The sequence below is a fragment of the Ovis canadensis genome, chromosome 3, assembly GCF_042477335.2.
Source record: "Ovis canadensis isolate MfBH-ARS-UI-01 breed Bighorn chromosome 3, ARS-UI_OviCan_v2, whole genome shotgun sequence".
Taxonomy (NCBI): Eukaryota; Metazoa; Chordata; class Mammalia; order Artiodactyla; family Bovidae; genus Ovis; species Ovis canadensis.
Window position 1 is genome coordinate 150445405 of NC_091247.1, and position 26162 is coordinate 150471566.

The 26162-nt window shown below is 37.3% G+C and overlaps 1 protein-coding gene across 9 annotated transcripts in view; it reads left to right on the top strand.

The window, feature by feature from the left end:
* The window catches only part of YAF2 (YY1 associated factor 2), an 80083-nt gene that overhangs the window by 17741 nt on the left and 36180 nt on the right, over positions 1-26162 (top strand). For 3 of the 9 annotated variants that reach the window (XR_011255913.1, XR_011255915.1, XR_011255918.1), the window contains 2 exons: positions 8645-8777; positions 8871-8970. The exons of 3 other annotated variants lie outside the window; for them this stretch is intronic. Coding sequence is in view for 1 of the 6 variants with exons in the window: in XM_069584594.1 (XP_069440695.1) it covers positions 8706-8777 (72 nt within the window). In the remaining 5 variants the exon portion in view is untranslated. The remainder of the gene's footprint in view (positions 1-8644; positions 8778-8870; positions 8971-26162) is intronic. 3 more of the 9 variants (XR_011255916.1, XR_011255919.1, XM_069584594.1) reach the window with 2 other exon arrangements.

Genomic DNA, 26162 nt, shown 5'->3' on the forward strand with positions numbered 1-26162 from the left:
TATAGATTACATAAAGGAGGTTATGGATGTGAGAGTTGGACTATTAAGAAAGCTGAGCGCCGAAGAATTGATGCTTTTGAACTGTGGTATTGGAGAAGACTCTTGAGAGTCCCTTGGGCTGCAAGGAGATCCAACCAGTCCATTCTAAAGGAGATCAGTCCTGGGTGCTCTTTGGAAGGACTGATATTGAGGCTGAAACTCCAGTACTTTGGCCACCTGACACAAAGAGCTGACTCACTGGAAAAGACCCTGATGCTGGGAGGGATTGAGAGCAGGAGGAGAAGGGGATGACAGAGGATGAGATTGGTTGGATGGCATCATCAACTCGATGGACATGGGTTTGGGTGGACTCCGGGAGTTGGTGATGGACAGGGAGGCCTGGTGTGCTGCGGTTCATGGGGTCGGTCGCAAAGAGTCAGACACGACTGAGCGACTGAACTGAACTGAATTGAACTGAATGATGGTAGATCAAGAGACGAATAAAATTATGTTACTCTTTCAAGGAATAATGCTCTAATTATCTAGTTAAATCTGTAACTAAGCCTCTGCGTTTACAGGTAACTCCTGATTGTAGCTCTAGAAATGAATAGAATTAATTTAAAAATTGGGTCCATGTTGGTATCAAAAATATTTTAAGTGGTAAGTATATTAACTTGGAACACTTTTGGAAAATTGCATTGTTAATTGTGGGGGAGCTTGTATAGTTTGAAGAAGTCCTTATCTTCTGTTTTTAGAAGGAATGAATAATAGTTTTAGATTAGCTTAGTAAGCAAATCATAATACTTTTCATACAATTCTACAGTTTGTTTGATCTCGAAAGTGATAGCCATTGTGGGGTATATTGAATTTGATGTGATCCATGATTCAGATTTTTTTTGGGGGGGCAAAATAATTTTGTGACCTTTTAATAGATGCCCTAGAGAAGGAAACAGCAACCCACTCCAGTATTCTTGCATGGCAAATCCCATGAACAGAGGAGCCTGGAGGGCCACAGTCTGTGGGGTTGAAAAAGGGTCAAACATGACTTAGGGACTAAACAACAAGCAGATATATGCTAGCTAGATATAGACAAGCAGATATATAGCTAGATATAGATAAGCTCTAATAAGCCCATTTGTGGGGTATCTCTTTTGAGAATGTACGTTCATTTCACTATGATTCAGATTTTATGATTGCTGAATTAATAATATTTAGAATATAGTCAGTAGGTTGCAAACTATTACTGTTGACCTCAGACTATTTGAGATTTATTGTTAGAAAAGTTTGCCATTGTTTTATAAAATCAATTTTACACTGAAAATATGCACTTGTATTTTAGAGATGGCTATTAAAAATTGAATTGAAAATGAATACAGGGCTTAGAATCTCATTAATTTTAATATTACAGTCAGAAAAAGTGAGAAAAAAGGATGAAGTTGTAGAGTAAAGGTTAGACTTCTTTATCATGTTGACATTCAAAATAGTTAGCTGTTTGTTGTTTTTGTGTATTTAACTTGGATACTGACTATAATTAGCATATGAAGGACTAATGCTCCTGATATTTTGAACTAGGATCAGGAAAATATTTCCTTGAACTAGAAACTATTAAGGATAGAGGAGTGAGTGAGTGAGTGGGTGAAAGTTGCTCAGTCTGATTCTTTGGGACCCCATAGACTGTGCAGTCCATCGAATTCTCCAGGCCACACTACTGAAGTGTGCAGCCCTTCCCTTCTCCAGGGGATCTTCCTAACTCAGGCATCTTCCCAACCCAGGAATTGAACGGGAGTCTCCTGTGTTGCAGGCAGATTCTTTAGCAGCTGAGCCACAAGGGAAGCCCAAGAATACTGGAGTGGGTAGTCTTTCCCTTCTCCAGTGGATCTTCCTGACCCAGCAGTCGAACTGGGGTCTCCTGCATTGCAGGCAGATTCTTTACCAACTGAGCTACCAGGGAAGCCCCAAGAGTATGGCACCCCACTCCAGTACTCTTGCTTGGAAAATCCCATGGACAGAGGAGCCTGGTAGGCTGTAGTCCATGGGGTCGCTAAGAGTCGGACAGGACTGAACGACTTCACTTTCATTTTTCACCTTCATGCATTGGAGAAGGAAATGGCAACCCACTCCAGTGTTCTTGCCTGGAGAATCCCAGGGACGGCAGAGCCTGGTGGGCTGCTGTCTATGGGGTCGCACAGAGTCAAACATGACTGAAGTGACCTAGCAGCAGCAGCAGCAGATGCTGGGAAAGACTGAAGGCAAAAGGAGAAAGGGGCAGCAGAGGATGAAATGGTTAGATAGCATCACTGACTCAGTGGACAGGAATTTGAGCAAATTCCTGGGAGATAGTGGAGGACAGAAGGTCCTGGCATGCTGCAGTTCATGGGTTGCAAAGCATCAGACGTGACTTAATGATTGAACGACAACATATTAACTTTCTACAGAAGTACCTCATTTTAAGATATCGTTTCTAAAATGTGCTTAAAGGACTAGGGTGTTTGTCAAATTAGGAAGATCAGAATATTGAAGCTCAATTAATGTAATTAAGGTATCCTTAGGAAGAATGACTAGAACATAAAATGATATAAAACGCAAAACCACATAGCATTATGACAGTGGATAATTGGTCATGTTTAGCATAGTGCAGGGTGGCTAAGTCGGAGACGACTGAGCGACTTCACTTTCACTTTTCACTTTCATGCATTGGAAAAGGAAATGGCAACCAACTCTAGTGTTCTTGCCTGGAGAATCCCAGGGATGGGGGAGCCTGGTGGGCTGCCGTCTCTGGGGTCGCACAGAGTTGGACACGACTGAAGCGACGCAGCAGCAGCAACATAGTACAGGAGGTGGTAGGAAGTGAGAGATGCTATTTGGCACTTGCTAGAATGGTGCTTTATTCTGGAGTTGTAGTAATGTAGGCTTCTTTATATTAACTACATCTTAAAAATTAAAAAGCTTAGCTTGTAGATCACAGCAGCCAGTTTTCAGGGCTGTACACTTAGACTGTGTGCACTGTGAGGGTCTGTAGTGCTTTGGCTCTGTCCAGATGGGTTGATGCGGGGAAGGAAACAGACCTGGAAGATGACATCTGATTTGTTAGCAGTTTGAGGAGGTTCTAGGTATAATTGAGTTGGGTCTTATCTGCACTAGCCTTAGGTTGAATTTTCGAACCTAAAACCCAAGAACCAAATTCAGAATTAGGCCTCCACCAGTTGGAACTCATATATTCCTGTGAGTTCCTTTTTGGGCACCAAACTGATACTCACTTTGCAGCTTTTAGCTTAATACTAATTACTTTGTGACGCTCTCCATATTAGTTACCTATTGCTGCATAACAAACTACCCCAGAATTTAGTGGTAGAAAACAATCAGCATTTATTATTCTGCCTCCCTCTCCCCCGTCCCTTCAGTTTAGCAGGTGGCTCTGGCTCAGGATCTCTCAGGCCCAGCTGTGGAGGAGGGATCTGTGTCCGAGCTCTCGTGGTTTTCAGCGGCCTGAGAACGCCTGCTCCGCCACTCACACAGCTGTCAGCAGGCCTCGGGCGGAGCTCGGGCTGTCACGGCATGACAGCTTACTTAGCTCAAAGCACCGTATCTGGTGAGAGTGCGAAAACAAGAGCCACTGTCCTCTATAGTCTAATTTTGGGAGTGATATCCATTACTTTGGCAGCTTCCCTGGTGGCTCAGATGGTAAAGAATATGCTCCAGTGCCGGAGACCTGGGTTGAAGCCCTGGGTTGAGAAGAACCCCTGGAGAAAGAAATGGCTACGCACTCCAGTATTCCTCCCTGGAGAATTCCATGGACAGAGGAGCCTGGTGGGCTACCGTCCGTGGGGTTGTAAAGAGTGGGACATGACTGAGCGACTAACATTACTTCTGCTAAATTCTGTTCCCTAGAAGTGGGTCACTAAAGTCAGCCCATACTCAGCAGAGGAGATTACAGAAGGGCATGCATACCAGGAGGTGGGATCATTGTGGACCATCTTAAAGGCTGCCCGCCACAATGTCCTTTAAAGTTGAAAACCTTTTTTTTGTTGTTGTTATAGAATTTGTTATTGATAGGAAAGTTTACAGAGGAAACCCAGAATATAAAATGGATAAATAGAGAGCTGTTCTGTCCAGAGCAGGGGTTTTAGGAAGCTAGAGCTAACCTACTAGCATCCCTCCCCTTCAGCTTTTCTGAACAGTTTGAATATTAGTATGTTTACCATCTAATGTCCATCAGGAACATAAATATATACTATTTTCCTCAACCTTTCCTTTTATAATTTGTTAGCAGTTGCAGTTCTAAGATTCTAGCTTATAACAATCAGGTTTTAGAACGTGAAAAATGTTTCTGGCAATTTTAATAGTCTGGGGAGCTTTCTTTACTAGTAAATCTAATGGAATACCTGATTTTGTAATATTAGCAGATATAATTTATATATTGATAGGATAGTGATAGTGGTTTACTTAGTAACTACTGTCTACAATGTCTTCTTAACTATTTCCAAATTGTATGTATTTTTTAAAAAATCACAGGCATATTAATGATATTTGTACTTCAACTTCAGTATTAATGTGCTTCATATCTCTTTCACACTGCGAATCACGATTCCTAAGTGAAGTGAAAGCCGCTCAGTCACGTCCAGCTCTTTGGGAACCCATGGGCTGTACAGTCCATGAAATCTCCAGGCCAGAATACTGGAGTGGGCAGCCTTCCCTTCCCTGGGGGTTGTCCCAACCCAGGGATCGAACCCAGGTCTCCCACATTGCAGGCAGACTCTTTACCAGCTGAGCCACAAGGGAAGCCCAAGAATACTGGAGTGGGTAATCTATCCCTTCTCCAGCAGATCTTCCTGAGCCAGGAATCAAACTGGGGTCTCCTGCATTGCAGGCAGATTCTTTACCAGTTGAGCTATCAGGGAAGACTGACTCATGATTCCTAATGAATACCATAAATTAACTTATCTTCTTTCTCTTGCAGTATAAAGAATATAATCTCAAAATAATAGTACAGTTATCCTTGTGTACCCATGGGGGATTGGTTCTGGGACCTTCTCGGTTACCAAAATCTGAATATGCTGCAGTCCCTCATATGTAGGTTTAGGATTATTAATGGCATATTCCACAAACCTACACATCCTCTTGTATATTTTAAATAATCCCTGGGTTGCTTATAATTCGTAATACAATATAAATGCTCTGTAAATAGTTGTTAGCATGAGAAATTCATGTTCTGCTTTTTGGAAAACTTAGTGGAAATTTTTTCTGAATATTTTTGACGTGTGGTTGGTAGAATCTGTGGATCCTGAACCCGTGATACAGAGAGCCCACAGTTAATACAGACAATAAATCTCTAAACTTAGAATTTTTTTAGTAGTTCTTTGCAGATATGTAAAATCATTTGAAAATAATTCCATTTCTAGGTGGATATGTTACAGTTGGATAACATGGTTAGATTCCAGGCATGGTTTTTAAATGCATTACTTAACTCCAGTACTTTGGCCACCTCATGCGAAGAGTTGACTCATTGGAAAAGATTCTGATGCTGGGAGGGATGGGGGAAGGAGGAGAAGGGGAAGACAGAGGATGAGATGGCTGGATGGCATCACTGACTCCGTGGACGTGAGTCTGAGTGAACTCCGGGAGTTGGTGATGGACAGGGAGGCCTGGCGTGCTGCGATTCATGGGGTCGCAAAGAGTCAGACACGACTGAGCAACTGAACTGAACTGAACTTACATTTTTATTAACTTAATCCTCATAACAGTTCTGTGAAGTAGGTTCTGTTTTTACCCCTATTTTACAGATAAGTATAGTTTTTTCATCTTGATTTTAGGTTCTTTATGTTAACAAGAAAATGATGCTGGTTTTGTTTGTTTCTTTGTGAGTTCATGTGGAGCTAAAGGATAAAGCTGAAGGAAAGGAAAATTTAATTAACAGATTATCTGGTGAGCTTGTTAGGAACAAAGAAAGATGACAGTTTCCGTAAATAACATTATTTAGTAGGTAAGTTTACAGTTCACTTTTGACCTTATTTTACTTAATTGAGCTACACACCTCCCCCCATATTTATGAACCATTACGATGTCACTTAAGTATATGTGAATATATGTATAATATTAAATTTTAATACCTGCTAAAGGATTTCACATCCTCCATTTACCATGAACAACTTTCTACAACTATAGTACCTTACTTTAGAATTGCAAACCTTATTTGAAAATTCGAGCATGTACTTGGAATCACAAAACCAGTTGTCATTTAAGTTGCTTCCAGCCAAAACATAATATCTAGCCGTAGTGGAGGTGATGAAAGTTAGCTAACTTATTTTTTTTTCTGAGCAGTTTTTTCAAAAGTTCAGGTTGAATTTTTAGAGTAGATTCTCATTAGTGAAATGCTTTATTAGGTTCTTAATTACTTGTTAACCTTTTTGTGGACCAGCATTATAATTGTTAGAACTTACAAAGGATAGTTTTGAGTAGAGTATTTAATTTCTGGCATTTCTTTTCTAAGCTATTCTAGTAAAATCCATTTTAGTTAAACCTATGGCATAATAACAGCAACAAATAGCTTTGAATGCTGGTCTCTTAAGTGACCTTTTAGGTTACCATAAAGTATTTTCAAGATATTTTAATTCTCAAATTATTTTAAAAAGTACATTTGATTTTATTTTAAATTCACAAGATCTTAGTCTAAATGAAGACTGTATGTGTTGCTATAAATTAAAATTGGAAATTATTATTTGGTTCTTAATGAAAAGTTTTATACTAGCTTTTACTATAAGGATAAATATTTGAATTATTGCTCCTATATCAGTTGTGTCAATCCAAACACAATAGGACCTTCATGCCATGCACTGCTTCACACTTCAGGAAATATAAGTTAACTAGGAATCTAATTTAAACTAGATGATCCTTTTGGACTTTATCTCTATATTGCAGTTAGAAATTGAGGTCTGTGTAGTGCCCCTGTTTGCCTGAATGAGTCATTTAAAAACTAATGCACTAATTGCTATTATTTTTTAAAACTCAGATTTATATAAAATGGATATAGTTTATCCAAAACAAATTGTATCCTTAAGTGAGAATCTAGGAAAAGTCTTGACATGGTGCTGTCCACCTTTACTAAATGTAAATATTACCTCATATAACAAGATTGAAATGCTAGATTTTCATTAGAGTTACATTTTAAGAATTTTTTTTAGAATTACATTTTGTTTTTGATGAATTAATGATTTTATATACCATCTTACCCTGTTTACTCTTAAAGTAGAAGCTATGCATTTAATTTTTTCCATAGAAAGAAGAACCGTGAAACCATGTTTTTTGAAGGTAGGAAATAATTTTTAAATAGCAGTATAATGAGAAAAGGAAGACTGTTACTGAAATATATCTGTATCTTCAATAGGAACTAGTGTTTGAAGTCATCGCTACTATAGCACATCAAAATGAACATGTACCTGATGAATATGTATTGCTGCTGCTGCTGCTAAGTTGCTTCAGTCGTGTCTGACTCTGTGTGACCCCATTACACAGCAGCCCACCAGGTTCCGCTGTCCCTGGGATTCTCCAGGCGAGAATACTGGAGTGGGTTGCCATTTCTTTCTCTAATGCATGAAAGTGAAAAGTGAAAGTGAAGTCGCATCCGACTCTTAGCCACCCCATGGACCCACCAGGCTCCTCCATCCATGGGATTTTCCAGGCATACTGGAGTGGGATGCCATTGCCTTCTTCGAATATGTATTGAGTTAAAGGTAAAAGCAATCTTATTGTGTCCCTGAAGATAAAGTTCTATTGAAGATACCTTTCTTTTGTTAGAAATAGTTTTTTTTGGTTTGTTTTTTAATGACAGGTCCAATTTAAAAAGTATAACAGTTAATCGAAAATATTACTGTACTACTTTGTACAAGTGTTTACATTAAAATCAGCATTATTATTTATCAGTGGCCTGGCATTCTTAAGGGCTTCACAGGTGGTGAAGTGGTAAAGAATCCGCCTGCCAATGCAAGAGATGTGGGTTTGATCCCTGGGTCAGGAAGATCCCCTGGAGAAAGAAATGGCAACCCACTCCAGTATTCTTGCCTGGAGAATCCCCATGGACAGAGGAGCCTGGTGGGCTATAGTCCATGAGGTCACAAAGAGTCAGACATGAGCATAGCACAGTGGCATACTTAAATATATGTATGTGGTTGGTTTGTTATAGGTGACAAATGGTTGGTTATTTTAAAGATTTATTGAGTGATGAATGGGAATTGCATTGATGCTGTTTATCTGAAGTGTTATAGATTGTTAATCTACTGTAGTGGCCTCTACACCCAAATTCAGCCTATGTTAATGACAGTGCCTAGGTAAGAAACAGTAGATTTTGATCGATCAATTACCCTTTATGGATATTAAAAAATGATGGTAGTACTTTAGTGAGACGAAATAGTCTGATAGCTGATTATTTTATAAGTTAAAATGTTGCTGTTGTTACAGTAGAGATTTTACAATGAAACTATTCAAATCATTTTCTTTTTCTTGTGTTTCTAATAGTGCCAGAAGTTTCTGTTGACTTTATAGTTATCACATTGTTTCTGTATTTACTTTGCTGTGTTCGTGTATAGTTATCTAACTGAGTTGCAGCCCTTTCCCCTGTAGTTCTTTATGTATTAATCTCAAATAAATTTAAATAATTTTCTTATTCTGATAGAGAAGAAAAAGCTGGATCACTTACCAGTAACTGGAGTTCTCCTATTGGGTAATCTCCACAGATCCACATTCTTTGAAGTTATTGTGAATGCCTCGTGGACCATGGGACTGTTGAAATTTCCAATTTCAGGAAGGTAAGCAAGCACACTGAAGCATGTCTCTAGCATCTCCCAAATCCCCTTCCCTCAACTTTCTTACATATGCATCTGTACTGCATGCCCCCTCAGTTCCAGTGGATGCCCGTCAGGAAGATTCTCATGCTGGACAGAAGGGCAAGAGAGGTGGATCTGTGAGGGAAAAGACCCAATAGGATAACTCAAGTTACTGGTAAGTAATCTAGTTTTCACAGACTTGAGATTTTTTTTTGCCCATTGCTTCTCTTTAGGAGTTCATTTAATTGCAAAGAGAGGAAATGGTTTGGGATAGTTGCTTTTTGAAAGTTTTATGTGGATTATGGTATTTATTGTATAGATGATAAATACCTAGTTCTTAATGGACATATGAATAAATGTGACGTTAAAGTACATCATTTACGTAATAGTTTATGAAAATTATGTATTTACTACCTTTTGGTAAATAGTGTAATAGTTCTAAAGCAATATGAGGAGCTATATGTTAAATTACTTTAGTTCTTTTGTTTGTGATATTGCTTTTATTGAAGTAGATACTCATACTGTAAAATTTCTGCTTGTGTCTAATTTAGCCAAATTCTTTTCACATTGCACTGAACAGCAAGAATAGTTTTACATGAATTGACCAACACTTCTTACTGATATAATTTTCAGTGTACCTTAAATTTCATTGAATGTATGTTTAGAAATAATTTATGGTATGTTGTGATTTTATTTACTACTTCGTTGTTTATAATGGATAGCCTTATTAATGTGAAGGGTAACACAGTTGGTTCAGTGTGAGCTCTGCCTCTGTTCCTTACCTTATATATTTGTATAAATGTTAGAATTGTATAGAGTTCCTTGCTTCCCATTTCTCTCTTACTCACTCTGTATTGTTACCAGTTAACCATTTCTAAAAGGCCACTTACATTACATAAAGAGCCGTAGTGATGCTATGCTCTTTCTGTTTTATAAAATTTCATCCATAGCTCAGTACTTAGGGCCTCTCATAATCCGGTCCTATCCTATTTATCCAGCCTTAATTTCTTCAATTTGAAACTTTCGTTTTGGTGTTACCTCGGCATTTATGCTTTAGCTTGTGCTTTTCCATTTTCTTGAAATGCTCTTGGAAAGATCCATTCTGCTTCTCTATATTTTAAAGTTGAAGTTAAGTCCTACCCCTTACGTGTATCATTTTATGCTGACATCTCTGTTCGTCTGTTTCTTCAGTGAAAAAATGAGATTACTATGAGGCTTGAATTAATTAATTAATGAAATGTACTTAGAATAGTGACTAGCAGCACATACTAACTTCTCTTATTAACTATTATTTGACCATAGATTTATCTTAAGTATTTTTGTGATTGTACATATAATTCTTATCTGTATGACACAGTTTAGCTTTAAATATTAGTATCAGGTTGTACCAATAGATATTTCTTCTGATAGGAAACTCTTACTCTCACTTGTATGGTCTTTGACAGCAAGTATAGGCTTTTATTGGGCTTCCCTTGTGGCTCAGAAAATAAAGAATATGCCTGGGTTGGGAAGATCCCCTGGAGAAGGTAAAGGCTACCCACTCCAGTATTTTGGCCTAGAAAATTCCATGGACTGTATAGTCCATTGGGTCGCAAAGAGTTTGACATGACTGAGAGACTTGTTTTTTTTTTAATAGACTTTTTTTGGTCTGTAACCTTACTTCTTAAGGTTAGTGACTGAGATTAAATCATGCCCATTGAAAAGTTAGTTTTCATGTAGAATGACATATATACTTACCAGTTTTTTCATTTGTAAAATAGGTTTTCATTTGGCTAATCAATCCTGTTTGTACTGTACGCTTTTCGTAAGGACAGCTTCCCTTCAAAGCTGATACACGTTGTAAACTTTCATTGCGCTTGAGAATAGTTTGTATAGTTTTGAGAGTGGTAATTAGATTGTGTTCACTTTAAGACTGGATTATTGGAAAACAATCTGGAAACTTAGTGTACTTGATTTTGGAGGCCTGAATATCTTAGGAGATAATTGGTTGGTTTTTTTTCAGAAATGCTTGGATTTAAAAATACCTGTCTGATGAAACAGTATATAAAATCTGATTTCAAGACCACTGAAGGAAGGAAATGCTCTTTGACAGATTGGGTGTCACTTTATTTTATTTTTGTGGCTGTCCCATGCGCCGTGTGGGATCTTAGTTCCCTGACAAGGGACCAAACCTGTGCCCTTTTCATTGAAAGTGTAGGGTCTTCACTGGGTCTCCAGTGAAGTCCCAGGTGTCACTTCTAAATAATCACCAGAGAACCATTTCAGGTCCAGTTAGATGAGCCAGACTGAAGAATGTTTAGTCAGATGACATCAGTGTTTGATTTGAATCTGCCGACTGTTCAATCTCCTGGTTTTTTAGTGTGATTGTGGTATGGTGATTATATTGAGAATGGCCTTATTCTTTAGAGAATGGCCTGATTCTTTAGAGATGCATGCTGAAATACTTCGAAGTGAAATGTCATGATGAGTTCAGAAAAATCATGTGTGGGTATCTGAATATGGTATATGGTATGTGTATGTAAAGAGAGATAAAGGGAGAGAGAAAGCAAATCTGGCAAGTTTTTACAGTTTTGGGTCTAGTTGAAGGGTATAGTGGTATACATTATACTTTAAGCTTTCCTGTGGCTCTGATATTTTTCAAAGGAAAGTTGTGTGTGGGGGAGAGTATTTTAAAAAGAGCTTTATTGTGCTCCAGTTTCTCTAATTCTAAAATGCCAGTAATAGAACTTACCCTTCCCATGCCTCGGTGCAGGTAGGCACAGTGGGATAACGTTTGCTAGAACAGCAGTCAGGAGGGCTTTCTAAGAAGTGATTTCCTTTTCACGTTAAGAAAGAATTTTATAGTGGAGGACTTTTCAAAGAACATTTCGCCTAAAAGTGTACTCGATTAGAATATGTCTGTTCCCTTTTTTATTATTCAGAGCATGTTCCATTATAATTGAATAAAAGCAATCAAGAAACAGTAAATACATGTAGATGTATAAATTAACCAGTTGAAATCTTGAAAATGAAAATATTTAGTTATAAAATAATCGTGGGCAGAACAGAAGATGAGACCTAGGTAAAGAGAAACGTTGTTAATTCCAAGATAAAACCAATAACTCATCCAGGACCAGAGCCCAGGGAGATAAAGAATGAAAAATAGAAAAGAAAAACTAAGACACTTCAGGGCTAGATTGAAAAGCTCCAATGTAATGTCCAGAAGAGAGAATATGCAGAGTGGTAGAGAAGCAATATTGAAGAAAAATGTCTAAGGACTTTTTAAATATTCAAAAGAAATAATGGAAATTAAGAAATAACTAGAGTGGAATCACAAAACTGTTGTATCAGGACTTGAAGGATGTAAGAAAAGTGGTACTTAGGGATAAATTTATGACCTTAAATGGCTGTGTTAGATTGAAAAAAAGTAAGTGAGCCATATATACAACTCAAGAAACAAAAAGTAAAACCAAAGACAGGAGAAGAGAGAAAATAAAAATGGAATTGGATGAAATAGAAATAATCAACAATAGAAATGACAGCAATCATCTTTCAAATCGAAGCTGTTTCTCTTCAGCTGATTAAGTACTGGAAATACCAAGAAGCACATGACACAATAACATTATAAAATGGGATATAATTACAAATAATAATTGTAATTTTAAAAATCACAAGAAATCACTATTAATTTATATGTGTATAAATTTTAAAAACCAAATGAAATTGTCTGTTTTCTAGGCAAAATATCATTTAGAAATTGACTGTACAAGAAAAAGATAGTCATAGAAATTAAAAACTATTAAAAAATTGAAGCTGTAGTAAATTTCCCCAAGAAGTTTTTTTAAAATATCAGCTTAATTGGAGTATAGTTCATAAACCATACCATCTGCCACCTAAAATGTACAATTTAATGGTTTTTACTATTTTTACATAATTGTGGAATCATTACCACAGTTAATTTTTAGAATATTTTTATTACCTCAGAAAGAAACTGTGTACCTATTAGCAGTCAGTTCGAATTCTCTGAAACCCTCCAGCCTTAGACGGTCACTAATCTACTCTCTGTTTCTATAGGTTTGCCTGTTCTGGATCTTTCACATAAATAGAATCATTCAATAAATGGCCTTTCGTGGTTTGCTTCTTTCATTTAGCATAATATTTTTAAGGTCCAGCCATGTTGTCATATACCTCATTCCTTTTTATAGCCATATAATATTTCATTGTGTGGTTATACCACATCAGTTGATGGATATTTGGATTTTTTCCCATTATGAATAGTCCTTATACTGGCATTTGTGTATAAGATTTTCTGTAAACGTAGTTATATGTTTTCATTTATCTTGGATGTATACCTAGGAGTAGAATTGTTGGGTCTTGTGGAAACCATGGAACAACAACAAATAGGGAAAGGAGTATGTCAAGGCTGTATATTGTCATCCTGCTTATTTAACTTATATACAGAGTATATCATGAGAAACACTGGGCTGGATGAAGCACAAGCTGAAATCAAGATTGCTGGGAGAAATGTCAATAATCTCATATATGCAGATGACACCACCCTTGTGGCAGAAAGCAAAGAACTAAAGAGCCTCTTGATGAAAGTGAAAGAGGAGCTTGAAAAAGTTGGCTTAAAGCTCAACATTCAGAAAACTAAGATCATGGCATCTGGTCCCATCACTTCATGGCAAATAGATGGGGAAACAGTGGAAACAGTGACAGACTTCATTTTGGGGGCTCCAAAATCACTGCAGATGGTGACTGCAGCCATGAAATTAAAAGATGCTTGCTCCTTGGAAGAAAAATTATGACTAACCTAGACAGTATATTAAAAAGCAGAGATATTACTTTGCCAACAACGGTCCATCTAGTCAAAGCTATGGTTTTCCCAGTAGTCATGTATGGATGTGAGAGTTGGATTATAAAGAAAGCTGAGTGCTGAAGAATTGATGCTTTTGAATTGTGGTGTTGGAGAAGACTCTTGAGAGTCCCTTGGGCTGCAAGGAGATCCAGCCAGTCCATCCTAAAGGAGATCAGTCCTTGGTGTTCATTGGAAGGACTGAAGCTGAAACTCCAATACTTTGGCCACTTGATGCAAAGAACCGACTCATTTGAAAAGACTCTGATGCTGGGAAAGATTGAAGGTGGGAGGAGAAGGGGGTGACAGAGGATGAGATGGTTGGATGGCATCACCGAATCAATGGACGTGAGTTTGAGTAAACTCCGGGAGTTGATGATGGACAGGGAGGCCCAGTGTGCTGTAGTCCCTGCGGTTGCGAAGAGTCGGACACGACTGAGCAACTGAACTGAACTGAACTGTGGTAACCATTGAAGCTTTTAAGGAACCATCAGACTATTTTCCAGAGCAGCTGTACCATTTTACTTTCCAACCAACAGTGTATGAAGGTTCTAGTTTTTCTCCACCCTCATCAGCATTTTCATTATATGTTTTTTTTTGTTAAAGCATTCCTAATGGGTGTGAAGTAGTATCAGAAAGAATAGTTTTAATTGTGATTTTGTTATCATAATTTCAGACATACTTTTGGGGAACAGGTAATCCCAATTTTATACAAACTGATCTAGATAATAGAAAAAAGAGGGAGAGCAGTTCTGTTGTTTATCAGAGAAACTTACCCTGGAAACGTAAACTAAAAAGAATATGCAAGGAAAAATAATGGTACATTCAATCTCATTTACAAACAGAGACAAAATTTTTAATAGGATAAGAATGTAAGCATAGCTCAATACTTGAAAATTATTAAGGTAAGATTTAGGGGAAAAGATCTTGAAAGATTTGGTAAAATTCTGATAGAACTCAATACTCGTTAGTTTTTTTTTTTAGAGTAACCTCTAAACCATGATGAGAAACATGTTTCTTCCAATAAAGGCTCTCTTTAAAACTTAACTGTCTAAATCTTAGAAACATTCCCATTAATATCAAGAATAGGACAAATATATCTCTACTAGTAAGATTTTTTTTAAAAAGGAAGTAAAATACAAAAGGATTGGAAAGGAAGAAAAATGAGATGAATGTACCCATAGGAAATTAAAAACAAAAAATCAACAGACTATGGGACTTCCTTGTGGTTCAGTGGTTAAGACTTGGCATTCCCAAGCAGGAGGCACAGGTTTAATCCCTGCTCAGTAAACTGAGATCCCACGTGCCATGTGATATGGCCAAAAAATAAAAAAAATCAACAGAATAGGGAATTCCTTGGCAGTGCAGTAGTTAAGATTCAGCACTTTCATTGCTATGAGCCTGGGTTCCATCCCAATCAGGGAACTGAGATCCCTCAAGTCATTGTGGCTTGGTCAAAAACCGAAAAACCATCAACAAACTAACTATATTCATAAGAGAATTCAGTGTTGCTGGATACACGATCAACATTCAAAATTGACAGTAGCCAATTAGGAAATAAAAATACCTCTTTTACAGCAAATTCTATGAGGTACCCAAAGTTTTATTGAAGGTCATAAAATTAGACATGAATAAAAGACAAGACATAATTATTAGTGGGAAGTATAAATATTGCTAAAAAATTAACTTCTCTATGACTTATATGTAGTTTCAGATAGAAACCTGATAGAATTTGTTTTCTTTTTTGGAGGAAAATGATCTTCATATACAAAAGTAAAGAACCAAGACAGTTGTGAAAGAAGAAAAAGAATGAAGAGGAGGGAGTTGACTGTTGGATATCTAGATTAATCTTAAATTTTGGTTTTTAGAATAGAATCCTACACAAATGAAAAATAGTAACCTGCTACACACAACATGTGTGTGGCTTTCCTGGTGGCTCAGACAGTAAAGAATTCACCTGCAATGTGGGAACCTGGGTTTGAGCTCTGGGTTGGGAATATCCCCTGGAGGAGGACATGGCAACCCACTCCAGTATTGTTGCCTGAGAAATCCCATGGACAGAGGAGCCTGGCGGGCTACAGTCCGTGGGGTCATGAAACATCGGCACACACAACATGAAATGAATCTTCCAGATTTAGAGTTGAGCAAAAGAAGTGGGACAGAAAAGAGTTCATATAGTATGAGTTCATTTTTAGGAAGCTCAAAAACAGAGCTAATCTATGAATATTGAGATCAGAATAGTAGTTCTCTTGGAAGCATGGTACTAACTGAGAGTGTGTATGAGGGAGATTCTGAAGCATTGAAAAAAGTTAATATCTTAGTCTGAGTTGGATCACACAGGGGTATACATACTTAAAAGTCAGGTTGTGCACAGTACTTGTATTTAAAGTAGTATAGTCTTAATATATGAAGAAACAGATTCATAGAATAGATTTAAGAAATGGATTCATATCTATTTGAGAAGTTGGTTGGTGCTCGAGATGGCATTTTCTGTCATCAGGGAAAGGAAATGTGAACTGTTGAACTGGTTTTTCTATATGGGGGAAAACTAGATTTCTACTTCAGGCCATATGCAGAAATAAATTCCAGTTGAATTAAATACTAAACGTGAAACCCGTTTTTTTAAAAAAGGAAAGTATAGATGAATACGTATCTTCAGAATATGTAGGGCCTTTTTTAACAAGTCAAGAAAAAAAGGTACCATCAGGGATGAAAAACTATCAAGGATTTGACTACCTCAAAAAAAAAAGAGAAAAGAAAAAACAACCTTAGGTTTAATGTAAGTTCCCATAAACCCAGATAAAACATAATGTTACAACTGGGAGATATATATAATGTCTGTACTATCCAGTGGTTTTGTGTCCAGAATATATAAAGATCAAAAGAGGTAAGATAGGTAATACAAATAAAATGAACACGTGATAATAAGACAATTCAGGCAAAGACTGGAAATTGTACTGAGAAGATGGTTAGTCTGTTTGTAGGGATTTTATTTGAAAGTATTAGTTGCTCGGTCATGTCTGACTCTTTGTGATCCCATAGGTTGTAGCCCGCCAGGGTCCTCTGTCTATGGAATTCTCCAGGCAATAATACCAGTGTGGGTAGCCATTCCCTTCTCCAGGGGCTCTTCTCAACCCAGGGGTTGAACCCGGGTCTCCTACATTGCAGGTGAATTCTTTATTGTCTGAGCCACCAGGGACATCCCATTTTTAGGGTAGATGCAATTAAAAACTTATGAGTCATCAGAGTTTACCCATTAAGTTGCAAGGCTCAGGATCAGGTAAGTGTTACACACATAAGATAAGTGTTACACAATTAGAAATGTGCATACACGGTTATCCAACAATTTCTATTTAAGATATTGTCTAGAGAAGCTTGCACATTTGCCTAGGGTGATTTGTGCAGGGATGTTCATTTGGAAAACAGTCTAAATGGCTGCAATAAGAGTCATGGATATATAGGATACAAAATAGTTATTTAATTAAGAATTCCCTGAATCTGTGATTAGGTTACAGGCTTCCCTGGTGGCTCAGATGGGAAAAAGTCTGCCTGCAGAGTCTGCCTGCAGTTCGATCCTTGGGTTTGGAAGATCCCCTGGAGAGTGAAATGGCGACCAACTATAGTATTCTTGCTTGGAAAATCTCATGGACAGAGAAGCCTAGTGAGCTACAGTCATAGGGTCGCAAAGAGTCGGACATGATGAGCCACTACACTTTCACTTTTCATGATTAGGTTATTATCAGAGGTTTAATTTACTTATTTATGGCTACACTGGGTCTTCATTGCTGTACACAGGCTCTCTCTAGTTATCGAGAGTTGGGGCTCTTCTTTGTTGTGGTGTTTGGGCTTCTCATTTTGTGGCTTCTCTTGTTGCAGAGCACAGGCTCTAGAATGGGGGCTTAGTAGTTGTGGCTCGTGGGCTTAGTTGCCCCGTGGCATGTGGAATCCTCCCACACCAGGGATCAAATCCGTGTCCTGTGCATTGGTAGGCTGCTTCTTTACTTCTGAGCCACCAGAGAAGTCCAGTGATTTTTTAAAAATATAATAAAGTGGTACTGTCTATAACCATGATTGTTTTAAGCATTTTATAAACATTAAATATTTTAGTCCTCATGAAAACTTAGAAGTAAGTACTGCCATTGTCTCCACTTTTTAGATGGAATACTAAAGCATAGAGGAGTAAATACCCCTGCCTACTCTCATGGGTAGTAAATAGCAGAGCTGGGATTCAGAGTTGTCTAGAGTCCACTATGCCATGCTGCCTTTTGATGTTTAAAAGTACGGAGAGGCCTCCTAAATGTAAGGAAAAGGTAATGCCTTACGTAAATGTAAGGAAAAGTCTCATTTATACCAAATTCATGGTAGTTGTTACCACTGAATGGGATTGGGAGGTAAGGGAGATCTTGTGATGATGGTAAAATGAAACTAGCATAGGGAACCTTTCCTTCAAGATTATGTACGTTACTATATAGCTTTTAAATACTTGCACTTACTGTATATATATATATATATATACATATATATATATATATATATATGCTTATTCTTGGCCTTTATACTAATCTTTATTTTTCTTGATATTGGTTATATAGAAAAAGAAAAAAGCAGTGGCCCTAGCACAGTGGCTATAATTTAGTCTAGTTCTGAGATAGTGAGCAGCACAGAAGTGCCAGACCCTGGATTAGGGTGCTGGAGATAGGGTGGTTTCATCCCCAATGGCTCAGCGGGTAAAGAATCTGCCTGCAATGCAGGAGACGCAGGTTCGATCCCTGGGTTGGGAAGATCCCCTGGAGGAGGAAATGGCAACTGACTCGAGTATTCTTACCTGGAAAATTCCATGGACAGAGGGGCTTGGAAGGCTATAGTCCATGGAGTGAACAAAAGAGTCGGACACGACTGAGGGCCTAACATTTTCATCCTCTCTCTTTAAGGAGTTCAGAGTTGTACAAGGAAAGAGATAAGAAAAAAAAATTTAATTGAGTATGTTATAACTAGATCTCTTCTTCTTCCCTATTTATCTGTCCCCGTCCTTTTCCCTCCATATGCACATAGGAGAAGGGGGAAATGTCTTGAGCTGGGGCAAGAGAAACAGGCAGTGAAATATTGATTGTGATCCTACTTCCTATTCTTTTAAAAACTACCAGGAAGTAAATTCTGTAATGGTCAGTGATTGTGCCTTGTTCACCATCTCTGAAACTTGGTATAATGCCCTGTGTTTAACAGGCCCCTGGATGTTGGAATGAATAACTGATGCACTTTGACATTTCACTCTCAAATGACTTAGCACCTCAACCCAAAGTTCTTAAGCCATCTAGGGTATCTTCCGTTGACTAATAAAGTTACCTGAGAACTTTATATGAAGTGTTGTGTCAAATTGTTTTGTGCCAAAGAATTCTGACTTGAGAAATATTTCCATCTGTAGGAAATTTTGGATCTCTAAAATCTAATATAATTTTCTTTGTGCTGAGTCCATGAACTATTTCCAGGTGGTATTAGTATTTATAATCTGAGAATGCTAGTATCTTTTAAAATTTATTTTTTAAAGTGACTACCATTTTTCAGGCCCACCAACGATGAATGAGAATTCCTGTTGCTTCAAATCTCTCCAGTGTTTGGTGTTATCAGGTTCTGGATTTTGACCATTCCAAGCAGGGCAACCAAGTAATTTTTGTTTTAACTTTAGTAAGATCATGTTATTCCCCTGTTTGGAACCTTCACATCCTACTTCCTTTCCCATCATGCTTAGAATAAAATCCCAAGTTATTTCCAGCTGTATGAGAGGAAGGCTTTGTATGATCTGGCCCATGGCCACCTCTTTAAACTAGTGTTACCATTTTCTCTCTTTTTCATTGCATTTCAGACATGTTGGTCACCCTAGTGTTCTTTGAACATGCCAGCTTTCTGCTTCAGGGCCTTTGCAGTTGGTCTTGCCTTTCCTGGAATGTTTCACTTCTAGATACCTTCAGGGCTTACTCCTGTATTTCACTGAGGACTCTGCTTAAGTGTAACCTTGTCAGAGATGCTTCTCTGATTTTCCTGCCAAAAAATAGCACTTCTGTGCTTCTTCCTATATCCTGCTTTATTTTTCTTCTACTGCTACCTCATAATATATATGTATATGTTTATAATTATATATATATAATATATTACATATACATATATATGTAGCCTATCTTTATGAGAATGTATATGTACTTCATGAAGGGATATTTCTGTATACCTCTAGAGTAGAACCTGGTACACAGATGGTGTTTATCTGTTGAGTGAATGAATGATTGTATTACATCAAAAAATGGTTTAATGTTAGTGATTTAGAATATTATGGTAGGGCATAATCAGATACATAAGGGAGGCTTAAAACTTAATAAATAATTAATAAGTAAAACTGTTTAATTTCACAACATGTAATCTATGCAAGGCTAGGGATTTTTTCTTTCTTGCTATATTCCCATGCCTAGAATGTTTCCTGGCAGTAATACACATTTGATTAAGTATTTGCTGAATGAATGAGTTTATGTAGCATATCTTCTAAATAAACAACCAAATTATGCTATGTGTAAAAGTAAAGTTGAATAGAACCAAAAGTAGACCACAGAACTCCAGAATTGGGAGAAAGGGGACTAGGATGAGCGATAGTACTGTGTTGATTTAAATTTTTGGATCCAGCCTCACCATTTGCCAACTACTCCAAGCCAGCACCATTGCTTGTCAGGCCTACTCTAATACTGTCCATTTGTTCTTCAGTTCCGTATGTGTTATGTTTCATTCTCTATGTTTAAAATTTAAAAGTATTTCAGGATCCTTACTGTATGTAAAATAAAACCGAGATTCTTTCTTTAACTTGGAGACCTGGTGTGGCCTTTTTATCTCTTAATCTCATTTCGTTGTTCCCTCTTGCTCAATATCCTTCAGCTTTCCCTTCTGTTTCTATAGTCTGTCAAGTTCTCTGCTGTACTTATACACTTAGTGCTTACCTTCCGCCCATTATAACCTTTCTTTCACTGTGTCATTGAAGCACCTTCTTTGTGTTATTTAAGTCTGAGTGTGTTGGATCTTGTGAGCAGTCTTCCTTGAAAACCGTATCTACCCCTGCTTCTGTTAGAATTGCTTTTGATATTTGCATGGGGTGGGGAAGAACAAAACCACGGTTTGTAATTATGTATAGTGTTAGTCGCTCAGTTGCCTCTGACCTGAGGAACCGTAGCCCGCCAGTCTCCTCTGTCCATGGGATCCTCCAGGCAAGAATACTGGAGTGGATTGCCATTCCTTTCTCCATTATTATGTATATGTGCTGACTTTCTTTTTTTTTTTTGTTTACCATTGTGTTCTTAATGCTAAGTATGGTACTTGGCACATAATAGGTGCTCAGTAAATATTTAATATGTAAGTAACTGTATAGCAAAAGATGGAATATAAAAATGAGTATGAAAGGAAAAAAGACCCCCAAAACTAGAAAAAAGATCATATGTACTGATTAAAACAACAGAAACCCATGACATAAGCTCAGCTGTTAATCAAGACTCTGATAAATCACAAAACCCACTACATGCTTGATGTTAGAAACATTTAGAACAAAACTTCTAAGGGAGTTGTAGGTAAATGTATAATCAAAACAAGATACTAGGCAAATAAAAACAAAAATTAATTGTTGGATGGTATTGCTAGACAAAGGTGAATTAAAAGTGAATGAACATTAGGTGAAAAGATGCACATTATAGTATGTATATACATACATATCTATCTTATCTATTTCTCTATGTATATATACACACACACACATATATAAAATCAAGCATATAGTTACTAATGTGAAAGTGAAAAGTGAAGTCGCTCAGTCGTGGCCGACACTTTGCGACCCCGTGGACTGTAGCCTACCAGGCTCCTCTGTCCATGAGATTCTCCAGGCAAGAATACTGGAGTGGGATGCCATTTCCTTCTACTAATATGAAGAGAACCACAAACCTTTATTTCTTAAAGGTGAAGCATTGAAATGTTTAAAGTAAAAATTATAAATTCAAGTAGGAAGAGAAAGAAGTCTAACAGTAACAGGAGACTTTAAAACATCTTTCAGTTCTAGCCACGTCAGAGAAATTAAAAATAGAATATGGAGATCTAAATTATGTAATTAATAAATCTCATATAATATACTTTGTTATTATACAAAGAATAGCATATTTTTAATTCCCCATGGGACATTGTCAAAAATAAATACTAGAAAGAAAGTTGGGAGAAAAAAGGTATTAACTACATGCTCTACAATGAAATTTTAAGTTAATAGAAAAGTTAGAACCAGAAACCAACCACAAAATCTTCCCAACCTCAAAACAAAAATGGAGTTTAAAAATGTAAAAACATTCTCCTAAAAATTTTAGATCAAAGGTCTAAAGGTACCGCACACCAGCAGTTGTGGTCTCTCTATAAAATAATCACAATAAAAATTAAATACGAGGACTTCCCTGGCAGCTCAGCGGTTAAGGCTCTACTCCCAGTGCAGGGACGCAGGCTCAATCCCTGGTTCAGGATCCCACATGCCACACAGTATGGCTTAAAAAGTAAGCTAAATAAATACATAGATTTATTTTAAAAAATTAAATATGTAAATGTAAGACATAGGTAATTTCTAAAAGTTTCATTACTAAATGAAAATAAACAAGTTAACATTCAAAGAATTTATTAAAAGAACAATAACACAAACCTAAGGAAAGATGGAAAAAAATAATAAAGCACAACATAGCAAGTAATAAATTAGAAAACAGATCAGGTAGTTAAGATAAATACCACCAAGAACTGATTCTTTGATTAAAACAAAAATAAGACTAGCTAACTTTTTTTTGTAAACAAAAGGATAAAGTATAAAAATTAAAATTTAGATTATGAAGAAGAAAACAACCATAGATGTACATAATACAAACATAAGAGAATGGTTGGCACAATAAATAAATTGGAAAGCATTGGGAAAACATATCATTTTCTAGGAAAATGTAGATTATTCTGTATTCAAAACTGATCCAAGAAGAGACTGAAAATTTAAACCTACCAAGCCCAAATGGTTTTACAAGTGGTTTCTTTCAAGCCTTCATGGAACAGATAATTTCACATATATTTAAATTGACCTAGAGAAAATAAGGAAGAATCGAGGCTTTCCTATTATTTTTTACAAAACTTCAGCATAAGTCCTTCCAATAAATATTCAGGACTGATTTTCTTTAGGATTGACTTGTTTGATCTTGTAGTCCAAGGGGCTCTCAAGAATCTTCTCCAACACCACAGTTTGAAAGCATCACTTCTTTGGTGCTCAGCCTTCTTTACAGTCCAGCTCTCATATCTGTACATGACTGCTGGAAAAACCATAACTTTGACTATATGGGACCTTTGTCAGCAAAGTGATATCTCTGCCTTTTAATACACAGTCTAGATTTTTCCATTGCTTTCCTTCCAAGGAGGAGACGTCTTAATTTTGTTGCCTCAGTCACCATCCACAGTGATTTTGGAACCCAAGAAAATAAAATCTATCACTGCTTCCACTTTTCCCTCTTCTGTTTGCCATAAAGTGATGAGACTGGATACCATGATCTTCATTTTTACAGCGTTGAGTTTCAAGCCAGCTCGTTCACCTTTGTCAGTAAGGTCTTCAGTTTCTCGTCACTTTCTGCCATAAGGGTGATGTCATTTGCATATCTGAGGTGGTTCATATTTCTCTCGGCTATCTTGATTCCAGATTATGTTTCATCCAGCCTGGCATTTCACATGATGTTACTCTGCATAGCAGTTAAATAAACAGGGTGAAAATATATAGCCTTGTACTACTTTCTCAGGTTTGAACCAGTCAGTTGTTCCATGTCCAACTCTAACTGTTAAAGCAAAAGGCAGGGGAGAAAGGGAAAGATATACCCAACTGAGTGGAGATTTCCAGAGAACAGAAAGAGCTATAAGAAAGTCATCTTCAATGAACAATGCAAATGAAGAGAGGAAAACAATAGAATAGGAAAAACTAGAGATCCCTTCAAGACAATTGGAGATGTCAAGGGAACATCTCATGCAAGAATGGGCATGATAAAAGACAGATGACAAGGGCCTGACAGACAGAAGAGGTGGTAAGAATACACAAAACTGTACAAGAAAGGCTTCAATGACCCGGATAGCCACGATGGTGTGGTCACTTACCTAGAACTGGACATCCTGGAGTGTGAAGTGAAGTGGGGCTTAGGAAGCATTATTGTGAACAAAACTAGGGGAGGTGATGGAATTCCAGCTGAGCTATTTAAAATCCTGAAACATAATGCTGTTAAGGTGCTTCACTCAATATGCCAGCAAATTTGCAAAACTCAGCAGTTGCCACAGGACTGGAAAAGGTCAGTATTCATAACAGTGCCATACAGTTACACTCATTTCACATGCTACCAAGGTTATGCTCAAAATCCTTCAATCTAGCATTCAGTAGTATGTGAACTGAGAATTTCCAGATACTTCAGTGTATTAGTAGATAAAAGAAGAAAAGCTATGTGATTATCTCAATAGATCTTGAAATACAGTTAATAAAGTCAGACATTTATGCCTGGAAGCAGTCTTTAGTAATAACATAATTAAAATATGTACCTCAAAATCATACTCAGGAAAGTGCTTCAGGGAGATACATTAGAAATTAAGTGATATTAATATTAGAAACAAGGCAAGGAAGTTCTCATCACTATTATTTAACTTTGTTCTAGATGTGCTAACATTTAAAGAAATTAGAGAAGCATGATATCGAAGTAATCCTCAAACACTTTGGATAACATTCAAGTGCTTTGTTCTGGGCATTTAGTTACCATGTTCAAGAGCTATCTACCTTGTTAAATTTTCAGCCACATTTCAGTTATTTCCACAAATGCAGTCTCACAGTGTTTTTGATTAGCTTATACTAAAATAAAATACTAAACCACTAAAGGTTTTCACATTTTAAAAAAATCTCAAAAAATTTTGTTTGGAGCGCTAATGAATAAGGTGAAAGCAGAACTCCTTTTGTTGCAGAGGGATTAGGAAGCACTGTAGTCACCTCTTCGTCATCCATGACTCCTCCATCAGCTTCTGGGAATGCTGTGTGCAACTTTAAGAATTACAGCCCTATTCTGCTTCATGGAATTTTTTTTGTGTCACAGTTGTTAATAGTGACATAAAACAATTTTTGCATAAAATATGACCACCGATTTGGTAAGATCTTATTATTCTTGGCAATTTTCAGTCCTTCTTTGGTTATGGTAGATATTAAATTAGAAGCAGCTTGGGGCTTGGAGTTGTTATTGAGATGACTAAGGTTGCCCAAAGCAGTTATACAGAGAAGTGGTAACTGATGCCAAGATGGGACACAGTAAAATGTACCAACTAGAATGAGGCAGCATTCTGGAGCTGCCATTTCAGATAAAGGCAGATGTTCCAAAACATCTTAATGGCTCCAGAATAGCATGGTGCATGAAGTTCTAAAAGATGGTTCTGAGTAGAAAAGACAGCACAGCCTTGTGATATGTGGGAAGTATGGGCTATGGAAAGAGAGATACTATATGATGTGGAATGTATGTGGAATCTAAAAAAGTTGAACTCATAAAAGCAGGGTGAATGGTTGCTTCCAGGGGCTGGGGATGAAAGAAATGGGGAAATGTTGGTAAAAATGGTACAAAGTATCAGTTATGCAGAATGAGTAAATTCTGGGGAATCTAATGTATTAATCCATGTATTCAGTTCAGTTTAGTCACTCAGTTGCGTCTGACACTTTGCAACCCCATGGACTGCAGCATGCCAGGGCTCTCTGTTCATCACCAGCTCCAACAGCCTACTCAGTCTCATGTCCATTGAGTTGGTGATACCATCCAACCATCTCATCCTCTGTTGTCCCCTTCTCCTCCCGCCTTCAATCTTTCCCAGCATCAGGGTCTTTTCAAATGAGTCGGTTCTTTGCATCAGGTGGCCAAAGTATTGGAGTTTCAGCTTCAGGATCAGTCCTTCCAATGAATATTCAGGACTGATCTCCTTTAAGATGGACTGGTTGGATCTCCTTGCAGTCCAAGGGACTCTCAAGAGTCTTCTCCAACACCACAGTTCAAAAGCATCAATACTTCGGCACTCAGCTTTCTTTGTAGTCCAACTCTCACATCCATACATGACCACTGGAACAACCATAGCTTTGACTAGATGGGCTGCAGTCACCATCTGCAGTGATTTTGGATTAATTCAAGTTAATACATGGTTAACTATAGTAAGCATGTACAGCATGGTTGTTGTAGTTAGTAATATTCTATACTGGAAAATTGTCAAAAGATTACATCTTTAATGTGCTCTACATCTTTAATGTTTTCACCACCACAAAAATGTGATATTATGTGATGGATATGTTAATTAGTCTGTGTAACCGTTTCATAGTATGTATGTATATCAAAACATTACATTGTACAGCTTAAATTGTATATAGTTTTGTCAGTTGTGCTTTTTTTGGTTTATTTTTAATTGGAGGATAATTGCTTTACAATATTGTTGGTTTCTGCCATACATCAGCTTGAATC